The following is a 12,929-nucleotide window of genomic DNA, read 5'->3' as shown; positions in this document are numbered from 1 at the left end:
ACATATGAGGCCTGTTACTGGACTTGGGCCAATTTAAAAGCTTTAAATAAAAAATATACCCACATAGTTTAGTTCCTCCAGTTTATAATGTGGATCATCCTTTAGATTCAAAAGTTTCTGCACTTCAGAACTTCCTATTTTATTCCTAGACAGATTCAGTTCTCTCAGGTGTTCAGGGTTTGATCTCAGAGCTGAAGCCAGAGCAGCAAAACCTTCAGCTGTGACGCCACAATCACTCAACCTGTAGAGAACAATGACACAATGTGAATTGTAGTTTAAGTGTCTGTAGTTTGTTATTCACTCTGGTCTCAGAGCAGGAGATCAGATATAATGACAAGCATTGCCACTGCAGCTGATGGAATGAGATTTATGCATGTTGATGCTCAATGATACTGTTTGAAATGGTTTTTCAGGACTGAACAGACAGAGATGAATGTGAGATATTGTTTCATAGTGATATAAAGACGGTTCTGACTGGAGAAACAGTCCCTTACTTCTAATACTCATCTACAGGAGGACATTTGCACCCACGTGTTCCCCATTACATATAACTGATTAACTCTTGTGATCAAACACATAACTGTGTCATATTTGGTCTCATCTGGAAGCTTATAAACTCAATAGAAATGTGACTCAATAGAGATATTCAAAGTCTTAATGTAAGAACTACAGCCTACACATGCATTGAGATCATGTTAATGAGCTTATTTACCTCTGAAACATCATCCATTTACCTTCAGTTTTATGGTCTTTGGTGTTCTACTTTATAAAATAGGAAAAGGAAGAGGAAAAAGGCTTAAACTCTAATGATTGTGCCAACCAGTGTGTTTAGACTATTAATATTATCTAAACATCAGTAAGACTTTTACCTTCAAACAATAAGATGTTACATATTAACAACAACTTTGATGGAGTCAGATTAATCCAGGGGTTCCCAATTCCAGTCCTCTCAAAGCAAAGCAAAATAACTGAGAATAATGATAAATTATTACGTGTTGAGTCTACAGGTATGCGCATTTGAATATATATGTGCACAGGCGTGTAGTTTTTCTCTACAAATTGACCTCAACAAACTACCTGTCTGGCCTTAAAAATTCATAATACAGAAAAAAAAAAAAATATCGCTTTTTTTCGTATCCATGCAAACCGGAATCATAGTACATCTGTTTTTAAAAAATCATATAATTATGCTTTTTTTGCGGAACCTTTCACCCCCTTTAAATGAATGGATGATATTTTAAAAATATTCAGTGCAAGGAGAGAACAAAGCAAAATGAACTAACTAGTTATTTGATCCTACTTGATCATTTTCATTTTGTGTTATGTGAGCACTAGATCTCTGAAAGTTTTTCCAGATGGTCCAATCTGGGTCAGACAGACAATCTTCCCCTTCATTAAAAATCAATGAATTAATGAAGATCAGAAAAATAAACATTCAACATCGCTCTTTCTCTCAGTAGTAGTCTGTAAGAAACTATGGTCACTAAAATCTGTCTTTGTGACTGAGCTGGGGTGCGTTTCCCGTACAACTATATAGCTTGCTGCTTAACTACCATAGTACGATGCATCATTGGAGAAATCAACTAGCTAGTCACGACTGTTTCCCAAAACCGTATGTCGCAAAGTATCGTTCAACCACGTTGGTTTATGACGTCTCGCACGTGATGGACTAATAACTTATTTTAATTAATCTGTTTGAGATCGAATTAACGCTAGATTTTGTCATATAAGTTACAGACATCTGAAGACCATTTCTAATTTTTCTCAGTTATTTTGCTTCATTACCAGACTCAATATTTGGCTCGTTCTTACATAGAGCACGTTCGCACATGCGCAGTCTTCAAAAACGGTGCTTTAAATCTCTTGAAAAACTAAAAGACATAAATTACATTTGTATGTATTCTAAATAAATAACATGGGTTGTACTGAATGTCAGCTTGCTTATTATGCTAAAGATAAGGATTTATTCAGTCTACATCTCATGTAAACTAGAAACTATGCTTCTAACCACATCGTTCCAACCACACAAGTTTGCGATGCTGTTTGCGAACGTTCGTTGGAACGATGGTTTCGGGAAACACCAAATCGTTGAACTAGGCTGATAACGACGGAACTTGTGACCATAGTTGGCTAACGATGCGTTCGGGAAACGCACCCCAGGATAGTTGTTCCTCTTCAAACCCTTCAATACACTGACATTCTGTGTTTTTCTTTGATTCAAGTCTCTTTAAAGTCAAGAAACTGAAATGTTGATTGTGATGAAAGTGTATGTTTAAGTGCGACTCTCAGTCCTGCAGTTTCATGTTACTGAGGATCAGCTCATGTGTTCAATCATTTACAGCTCAATAAGCTCACAGCAACAGAAAGAGGCTGAACACTTCAAATATACTTTTCATATGTGAGAGTCAAATATGATCTTACCACAGTATCTCTAGTTTACAGTGAGGATCCTCCAGTACAGCAGAGAGCTGCGTGGCTGAATTTCCTATTCTATTCCCAGACAGATCCAGATCTCTCAGGTGTGAGGGGTTTGATCTCAGAGCTGAAGCCAGAGCATCACAACCTTCATCTGTGAGATCACAATCAATCAACCTGTAGAGAACAATGACACACTCTTCACTCTCTCAGTTCAGATCAGTTTACCATGTACAAAAAATAAACTGACTAACCTTGATATACAAGTCATAACTCTATACAGACTATTAAATATTTCTAATTGATAACTGTCATAAAAAAAAAGAAGTAAATTCCAAAAGCTTGTTGTTGTATTCTTTTCCAAGGTAACCAAGGTTACGGGGGTTCTGTGTGCGCATGCGTTGGGAGAGTGAGTGACACAAAAAGAGTAAAGAGGTTATCGTTCCGAGCTCTGGTGTGAAGTTCTTGGTTCTTGCTGAATAACTAAAACACTTCAACACAACACTTGTAACACTTGCTTCAAAAATCCAAATTTAATCGGCTGTCAGGGAACAAGTCAAACTAACAGTCAAAGACTTCAGTTTTTGGCCTAGGATCAGAGGAACCTTTTAGGTTTTGCAAAATGTGTCCCTGACAGCCAAATCGTGGCCAAAATCGTACCTGGCTTAACATCTGAAAGAGTCTCCACGGCATGACGACAACACAAAAATTCCCTGAAGTCTCGTCTTCTTTCTTTGCGTATGCCTTTGGGCAGGCATTATGCTAATATTTCACATTGTGATGTTGACATTTGAAGAACTAAACTAAAAATTATTGGGAGGTCGGGAGGTGCTCGTAACGTACTCGGCTCGTCTCGTAATTCCTCTCACACGCTGCAAGCCGCAACCATGCGAATATCACGCAATTTCTCCCAAGTGAAAAAATTCATCTGCGAGCTCGTAAGACAGCAAAAATCGTACGCCAGCCTTAATGAAGACATTTTAGGCGGGTCTGGAGTTTAGCACAGTTATTAACAGCAATATTTTGGCTATGTCCGCCATTGCACAGACTTGCCTCATGTAAACAAAAGAGATAGCGGCGCACGATCTGACGTCAAACAAAGGAGATAACAGCACGCACTCCGACGTCACAAGAGAACAGTGCAACTGGACTTTCTAAAAATCTTCACCCTGGCAGGAGTTTTCAAAAAAGTTCAGTTTCATTGACCAGATACTGTGTTTGCGTGTGGACGAACAGCCATAACGCATAGAAAAATCTGTGGTTTTGAAAATACCTGTGTTCATTTGGACAGGGCCTTAGAAAGTAACTGAAGCTATAGTAAATGTTTGGTGGGTCAAAAACAAGAGCAACATGTCATGTGATGTGATGGAGATGAATAAAATGAAATTGACCTTCAGTCTTTAGTCTTTTGTGCTGAGATTTAGTGTGTTTAAAGAACAGCCCTAAAAATTACAATAAAGGACACTTCTTACCGAGGACAAAGATATATGTGAATATCGGAGAGATGATCTTACCTCAGTATCTGCAGTTTACAGCGAGGATCCTCCAGTACAGGAGAGAGAAGCTTCACCGAATTTGATATTTTATTCCCACACAGATCCAGTAGTCTCAGGTGTTCAGGGTTTGATCTCAGAGCTGAAGCCAGAACAGCACAACCTTCATCTGTGACACCACAATCCCTCAACCTGTAGAGAACAATGACACAATGTGAATTGTAGTTTAAGTGTCTGTAGTTTGTAATTCACTCTGGTCTCAGAGCAGGAGCTCAGATATAATGACAAGCATTGCCACACACTGCAGCTGATGGAATGAGATTTATGCATGTTGATGCTCAATGATACTGTTTGAAATGGTTGTTTTTTAGGACTGAACAGACAGAGATGAATGTGAGATATTGTTTCATAGTGATATAAAGACGGTTCTGACTGGAGAAACAGTCCCTTACTTCTAATACTCATCTACAGGAGGACATTTGCACCCACGTGTTCCCCGTTACATATAATTGATTAACTCTTGTGATCAAACACATAATTGTGTCATATTTGGTCTCATCTGGAAGCTTATAAACTCAATAGAAATGTGACTCAATAGAGAGATTCAAAGTCTTAATGTAAGAACTACAGCCTACACATGCATTGAGATCATGTTAATGAGCTTATTTTCCTCTGAAACATCATCCATTTACGTCTCACCCGTCCTTCGGATGAGACGTAAAACCGAGGTCCTGACTCTCTGTGGTCATTAAAAATCCCATGGGACTTCTCGTAAAGAGTAGGGGTGTAACCCCGGTGTCCTGGCCACATTCCACCCATTGGCCCTTACCAATCATGGCCTCCTAAAAATCCCCTTCCATTGAATTGGCTCCATCACTCTCTCTCCTCTCTCCACCTATAGCTGGTGTGTGGTGAGCGCACTGGCGCCGTTGTACTGTGGCTGCCGTTGCATCATCCAAGTGGATGCTGCACACTGGTGGTGGTTGAGGAGAGATCCCCTGATATGATTGTAAAGCGCTTTGGGTGTACAGTAGTACATATGAAAGCGCTATATAAATGCCTCATTCATTCATTCATTCATTCATTCAGTTTAATGGTCTTTGGTGTTCGTATTCTACTTTATTTTTCCTTAAATAATGCTTCGCTCAGGATATTTGAAGAAAAGGAAACTGCTGGTGGAGGAAAAAGGCTTAAACTCTGATGCTTCAGCCAACCAGTGTGTTTGTTTATTCTGACTATTTACATATTAATATTATCTAAACATCAGTAAGACTTTTACCTTCAAACAATAAGATGTTACTGTACATATTAACAACAACTTTAAAGGAGTCAGATTAATCCAGGGGTTCCCAATTCCAGTCCTCAATCATGTGAGCTTTCGCACTAAACATAGAGACCGGAGCTTTCAATGTTGCAGGCAGCTATAGTTTCAGATAGAAAAATGACAGAAGTGTGTGTGCAAATGATTTGTTGAAAAGCAGAGAACAGCAACCATTCCTTTCAACATAAATGACTTATTTTTTAATAGTTTGAGAAACAGTGTAGTTAAGATGATACGGCAGGCTAAGGCACAATATTTTATTAACATTTTAAATGAGGCCAAAGGTAATAGTAAAAAGGTATGGCAAACTATAAATTAATTAATAAAGAAAGACTCCAAATCATGTAGTAAATGATTACAATTACATTTTAAAGGGAGAACAATTGATAAGCTTGATGAAATTACTGATATATTTAACAATTATTTTGTTGACTCAGTTCAGAGTTTGACTGATAAATATGGAATTAAATATAAAGAACTAAATTATGTTAATTCAGTCAAACCTGCATTTTATCTAACAACAGTTTCAGAGAATAACATTCAGAATATTATAAAAGATCTAAAATATTCTAATGCTAAAGATATAAATGGTTTGGATTGTACATTTTTTAAAGCAATAGTGATATTTTTTTAGCACCAATCACTCATTTTGTGAATTTATCAATTAGACAATCTATTTTCCCAAATTGTTGGAAAACTGGATTAGTTACTCCAGTTTTCAAGGCAGGTGATCCGAGTAATGTAGCAAATTATAGGCTGATTTAAATTTTGTCAGTAGTGTCTAAAATACTAGAAAAAGTAGTAACTGAGCAAATTGTAAATTTCTTAAATGTAAAAAATAATTTATTATGCCCTATGCAATTTGGGTTCCGTAAACAGCATTCGACAGAAACGGCTGTGTGTTATTTTATCGAGCAAGTGAGGTCAAAATTAGATAAGGGTGGGGTTGTGGGTGCAGTATTCCTTGATTTACAAAAGGCATTCGATACGTTAAATCATAATATTTTATTGTCTAAATTATTATATTTGAATTTTTAGAAACAATGGAATGGATTGAATCTTATCTTACATCAAAAAAACAGTGTACCTGGATTGAAATGCATGTATCGTCTTTGAGAGATTGTTTTACAGGGATACCTCAGGGGTCTGTATTAGGGCCTCTACTTTTTAGTTTGTATTTGAATGATTTACCTGATGTTTGTCTGGATGTACATATTCAAATGTACGCAGATGATACTGTGATTTATGTACATGGTCAAACAAATGAACAAGTGGCACAAAAATTAAGTGTCGCAATGTCCAAAATTTCAGACTGGCTTAATCAGTGTTGTTTAACATTAAATGTTCAGAAAACTGAAAACTGAAGTTCAAAATTAAAAGGAAGGAGGAGAATCTTCCAGATGTATTAGTTTGTGGTGACAAATTACAAATTGTGCCAGATTTTAAATATCTTGGAGTTATCTTAGATTTAACATTTGAAAAGCATATTAAAAAATAGTCTGCGCAGTGACACCTCAACTTAGACATTTTAAATTTATACGGAGTCAACTTTCATTGGAAGCTGCAAGAATTTATGTGCATTCTTTGATTTTTTCTCATTTCTCTTATTGTATTACTTCATGGTCACAATCAGGAAAATCTACTCTTAGACCTTTATATACCTTATACAAACGAGTTTTAAAAGTATTTTACACCTGTTGTTTAATGTACAAAATTGTTAATGATCTTGCACCCCCACCCTTAAAAGTATTTGTTTCTTCGCGTAGAGAAAATATAAAGTCAAAAGAGCTTCATCAAGAGGTGACTGTGAAGCACATTTTAGAGTAACTGAGTTTGGTTGATCAGCTTTTTCTGTAAGAGCTGTTAACAACTGGAATAATTTACCAATTAATATTAGACAGTGCCGTACTTTTGCACAGTTCAAGCTACATTTGAAAATATGGTTAAAGAGGAGTCAGGTCTGTAATCATTAAATATTCATCATCTGCGAGCTCGTAAGACAGCAAAAATCGTACGCCAGCCTTAATCAAGACATTTTAGGCAGGTCTGGAGTTTAGCACAGTTATTAACAGCAATATTTTGGCTATGTCCGCCATTGCACAGACTCATGTAAACAAAAGAGATAGCGGCGCACGATCTGACGTCAAACAAAGGAGATAACAGCACGCACTCCGACGTCACAAGAGAACAGTGCAACTGGACTTTCTAAAAATCTTCACCCTGGCAGCAGTTTTAAAAAAAATTCAGTTTCAGTGACCAGATACTGTGTTTGCGTGTGGACGAACGGCCATAACGCATAGAAAAATCTGTGGTTTTGAAAATACCCGTGTTCATTTGGACAGGGCCTTAGAAAGTAACTGAAGCTTCAGTAAATGTTTGGTGGGTCAAAAACAAGAGCAACATGTCATGTGATATGATGGAGATGAATAAAATGAAATTGACCTTCAGTCTTTAGTCTTTTGTGCTGAAATTTAGTGTGTTTAAAGAACAGCCCTAAAAAATACAATAAAGGACACTTCTTACCGAGGACAAAGATATATGTGAATATCGGAGAGATGATCTTACCTCAGTATCTCCAGTTTACAGCGAGGATCCTCCAGTACAGGAGAGAGAAGCTTCACCGAATTTGATATTTTATTCCCAGACAGATCAAGTTCTCTCAGGTGTTCAGGGTTTGATCTCAGAGCTGAAGCCAGAGCAGCACAACCTTCAGCTGTGACGCCACAATCACTCAACCTGTAGAGAACAATGACACAATGTGAATTGTAGTTTAAGTGTCTGTAGTTTGTAATTCACTCTGGTCTCAGAGCAGAAGATCAGATATAATGACAAGCATTGCCACTGCAGCTGATGGAATGAGATTTATGCATGTTAACTCTTGTGATCAAACACATAATTGTGTCATATTTGGTCTCATCTGGAAGCTTATAAACTCAATAGAAATGTGACTCAATATAGAGATTCAAAGTCTTAATGTAACAACTACTTTCCTTAAATAATGCTTCACTCCGGATATTTGCAGAAAAGGAAACTGCTGGTGGAGGAAAAAGGCTTAAACTCTGATGCTTCAGCCAACCAGTGTGTTTATACTGACTATTTACATATTAATATTATCTAAACATCAGTAAGACTTTTACCTTCAAACAATAAGATGTTACATATTAACAACAACTTTAATGGAGTCAGATTAATCCAGGGATTCCCAATTCCAGTCCTCTCTTTAAAATTCCAATCCGAAGGAATTCCAATTCCGATTACAGGTTAAATAAGAAAAATACATGTACGTTTATTTTCATATTAAACATCGCAACATATATTTATCATTCAGTTTAGGGCTTTTGAATTTGACAGATTATGAAATTTTATATTAATTAATATTTATACACATGTATTCTACACATGTATATTAAATGAAAGTATGGTCATTTATATTATATATATTTACAGAAGTTTATTATGGCATGAAAACTTAAACTTCTATAAAATGTGTGAGCTTGAGTTTCGTCTGTGTTTGATGATGTTGCAGGGTGTTCTGAATGAATGTATTTTGTTAAGTGAAGTGAGCTTCAAAAGATATCCTGCGCTCGGGGACTAGGGAGCAGTGAACACTGGGTAGGGACCATCAATCGGGATGCATCCAAGTTCATAGAGTTCGTATGAGCTTGTTTCCCAAAAGCATCATTAGACAACTATGATCGCAAGTTCTGTCGTTATCAGCATAGTTCAACGAGTCTGTGTTTCCCAAAGCCAAAGCTCTCGACCTGTGGTTAAGCACAGTTTCTTGTTTGCATGACATGTGGACTTAATAAATCGTTATCTTGAGCAAAATAAGCAAGCTGACATTCAGTATAACCCGTGTCTTTAATTAGAATAATACATGCAAATGTCAGTTGCGTCTTTTAATTTGTCAAGTTAAAACACCGTTTCTGAAGACTGCACATGTGCGAACGTGCTCTTGTAAGAACGAGCCTATGATTGAATCTGGAAATAAAGCAAAATAACTGAGAATAATGAGAAATAGTCCTCAGATGTCATGCCTGTAATCTATATCAAAACATCTAGAGTTGATTTGATCTCAAACAGTTTCATTAAAATAAATTATTACTCCACCACGTGTGTGATGTAATAAACCAACGTGGTTGAACGGCCACTTTGCGACAATATGGTTTCGGGAAACAGTTGTGACTAGCTAGTTGATTTCTTCAACGATGCATCGTGAAGATGGTAAAAAAATGGTGGTATTAGCCTCCAGTCATACACCGTATTTCACAGTTACACCCATCTAAATTAATGCTGTGACATCTATGAGAACACAATGAGTTAATGGGATTTCAAAACAAGTAAAAAATAAGATGAAAATAGACTCTTACACAGACAGAGGCACGTAGATGAGTTTTAATCAAACTACTGGAAGCATCTGAACCTTCAGTAAATGTTTGGTGGGTCAAAAAAAGGAGCAGCAGGTTATGTGATGTGATGAAAATAAATGAAATTAACTTCATCATCACGATTCGTCAGTCATCAGAGTAATTTGTGCTGAGATTTAGTGTGTTTACACAAGATGATTTTAGTCTTGAAATTTACATTAAAAGATTAATCTAACAGAGGACAAAGAAAGACACATGTGACAATCAAAGAGAGGGTCTTACCACAGTGTCTCCAGTTTACAGTGAGGATCCTCCAGTACAGCAGCGAGACGTTTCACTGAATCTCCTAGTTTACTCTGTGACAGGTTCAGATGTCTCAGGTGTTCAGGGTTTGATCTCAGAGCTGAAGTCAGAGCAGCACAACCTTCATCTGTGAGATCACAATCACTCAACCTGTAGAGAACAATGACACACTCTTCACTCTCAGTTCAGATCAGATCTGTTTAGTAGTGAATCCATTATTAAAGTACAAACTTAAAGGATGTTTTGTTCAATGTTCAATGTTTGATGGATCAGGATCTGTATTTTTTTGAATGTCTAATCTGTTTTAATTAATACATTTTACGGTTATTTATATCTGTAAAAATATGTATGAAGCATTGATTTGTTCATGAGAGATAATTTTATAAAAACTTCAAAGAAAACCACAAAAAACAACTGAATTATTTCATTCTACGCAGTTGCAACAAATTGCTAAATGTTTTCTTTTCAAAATTAGGAAGTATCTCTATAAAAGTCCAGATAGTTTCAAAATTAAATTAATACAGGGTTATAAAATGTTTTATCTTTGCTTTGGAAAACTGTTTGAAAACAGTCACTGCATTCCAGTCAACTCCAAAATCAATTCTTTGTTTCCTGCTTAAATTGGCATTTTTACTGGACCTACTAGAAAAGCAAGCAAACATTCCTTCATCCTTTGTTTTAAAATATTTAAAGGGTAACTCTCGCCAAAATGCAACCTAGGGTCTTTCTGTTAATCTACCCGAGGCAAACTTTCGCTTAAAAGCATAATTAGGATGGAAACGCCACTTTAAAATGTGACCGTATTTCGTTTTCGGTCAAATTGCCTTTTGAATGGGAGTGCTTGGAGCACGACTATGATAGCATAAAAAATCGCTATTTTTAAAACACTAAGAAGGCTCAACACAACATGAAACTTTGCTTGAAGTATCACCACGGGCTCTACACGTGAACTTGAGCATTGAGAACATTGTTTGTGTACACAGAGTTTCACTAAAAAGAAAGATTTTGAACATCTCACTGTATCGGTGTTCGCCGGCATTTTGACAGTCAAAAATAGTCGATCTCTATAAAAACTCTCATAAAGCTAAGTAGTTTCTTAAGTTTGATCATTAATCTACTATGTCATGTTTATGACACATTTATGACAGGTTATGATGTATTGGTTTATGTCAAGTTGTCATAAAGACATCTCAAACAATGTCATATTTGCATAAAACATGTCATAATTGAGCGAATGACACTTGATGATAGTTGTCATAAACATGCATAAAACCTCCTTCATATTCATGACATGTGTCATGTCAGTCTTATGCACACCCCTTCAAGTAAAGTGTTACCAATTAGAGTAACAGATTGTTTTGGCTTTACAGCAGCTCTAGAGTAAAGTTCCAGCTAAAGTTAGTTTTGATTGATTCACTTCCGTTGTAAAGATCATTAGTTATTAACTTAGGGGCCGCTTACACAAGACCCGTTCTAACAGAAAACCCTTAATGCGCTCTGACCTGTTCATTCGTATGACAATAGTGCCTGTCGGCTCGAGAACGCAAACCTTGAAATAGGTTCCATAATGAATAAAATGAATAATTTTGAAAAAAAAAGAAAAGAAAGAAGGATATCATCTCCGCGCAAACTTCAAAAACGTAAATATGTGAAAAAGCTGACGGCGTGCACATGCGTATTACGTGTTGAGTCTATAGGTATGCGCATTTGAATATATATGTGCGCAGGCTTGCAGTCTTTCTCTACAAATTGACCTCAACAAACTACCTGTCTGGGCTTCATAAAATTAAATAATACAGAAAAAAAATTATTGCTTTTTTCATGTCCATGTGAACCGGAATCATAGTACATCTGTTTTTTAAAAATCATATAATTATGCTTATTTTGCGGAACCTTTCATCCCCTTTAAATTAATGGATGATATTTTAAAAATATTCAGTGCAAGGAGAGAACAAAGCAAAAAGCACTAACTAGTTATTTGATCCTACTTGATCATTTTCATTTTGTGTTACGTGAGCACTAGATCTCTGAAAGTTTTTCCAGACGGTCCAATCTGGGTTAGACAGACAATCTTCCCCTTCTTTAAAAATCAATGAATCAATGAAGATCAGAAAAATAAACATTCAACATCGCTCTTTCTCTCAGTAGTCTGTAAGAAACTATGGTCACTAAAATCTGTCTTTATGTGACTGAGCTGGATAGTTGTTCCTCTTCAAACCCTTCAATACACTGACATTCTGTGTTTTTCTTTAAAGTCAAGAGACTGAAATGTTGATTATGTGTGAAAGTGTATGTTTAAGTGCGACTCTCAGTCCTGCAGTTTCATGTTACTGAGGATCAGCTCATGTGTTCAATCATTTACAGCTCAATAAGCTCACAGCAACAGAAAGAGGCTGAACACTTCAAATATACTTTACATATGTGAGAGTCAAATATGATCTTACCACAGTATCTCTAGTTTACAGTGAGGATCCTCCAGTACAGCAGAGAGCTGCGTGGCTGAATTCCCTATTTTATTCCCAGACAGATCCAGATCTCTCAGGTGTTCAGGGTTTGATCTCAGAGCTGAAGCCAGAGCAGCAAAATCTTCATCTGTGAGATCACAATAAATCAACCTGTAGAGAACAATGACACACTCTTCACTCTCTCAGTTCAGATCAGTTTAACATGTACAAAAAATAAACTGACTAACCTTGATATACAAGTCATAACTCTATACAGACTATTCAATATTTCTAATTGATCACTGTCATAAAAACACAAAAAAAATATAAGTAAATTCAAAAAGCTTGTAACAACACGTGCTTCATAAATCCAAATGTAACCCTCTGGCCAGCGCGTTTTGATGGATTTTCTTCACATAGTAGCACAATAGACTTAAATTACTCCATTTATGGTCATACAGAAAAAAAGAAATATGAAAAAAGAATCTGTAAGATGTCTACTTTAGTGTGTGTCCACTTACACTCAAAACAAAACATTGTGCTTTTGTAAAATAAAGAAAATAAACAGCGTGTGCTTTCTGCCTCT

The 12,929-nt window shown here is 36.4% G+C and overlaps 1 protein-coding gene across 2 annotated transcripts in view; it reads right to left on the bottom strand.

Annotated features, from left to right (window-relative positions):
• The window catches only part of LOC309506436 (NACHT, LRR and PYD domains-containing protein 3-like), a 271,279-nt gene that overhangs the window by 68,061 nt on the left and 190,289 nt on the right, over nucleotides 1-12,929 (bottom strand). Inside the window, exons 10-15 of one of the 2 annotated variants that reach the window (XM_082180383.1) lie at nucleotides 12,344-12,514; nucleotides 9,879-10,049; nucleotides 7,795-7,965; nucleotides 3,930-4,100; nucleotides 2,422-2,592; nucleotides 64-241 (exon numbers count right to left, since the gene is read on the bottom strand). In XM_082180383.1, coding sequence (XP_082036509.1) covers nucleotides 64-241; nucleotides 2,422-2,592; nucleotides 3,930-4,100; nucleotides 7,795-7,965; nucleotides 9,879-10,049; nucleotides 12,344-12,514 — 1,033 coding nt within the window. The remainder of the gene's footprint in view (nucleotides 1-63; nucleotides 242-2,421; nucleotides 2,593-3,929; nucleotides 4,101-7,794; nucleotides 7,966-9,878; nucleotides 10,050-12,343; nucleotides 12,515-12,929) is intronic. The other variant, XM_082180384.1, reaches the window with a different exon arrangement.

This window comes from Leuciscus leuciscus (genome assembly GCF_965113295.1).
Source record: "Leuciscus leuciscus genome assembly, chromosome: 9".
Classification (NCBI taxonomy): domain Eukaryota; kingdom Metazoa; phylum Chordata; class Actinopteri; order Cypriniformes; family Leuciscidae; genus Leuciscus; species Leuciscus leuciscus.
This window is presented reverse-complemented; position numbering and strand designations above follow the sequence as displayed.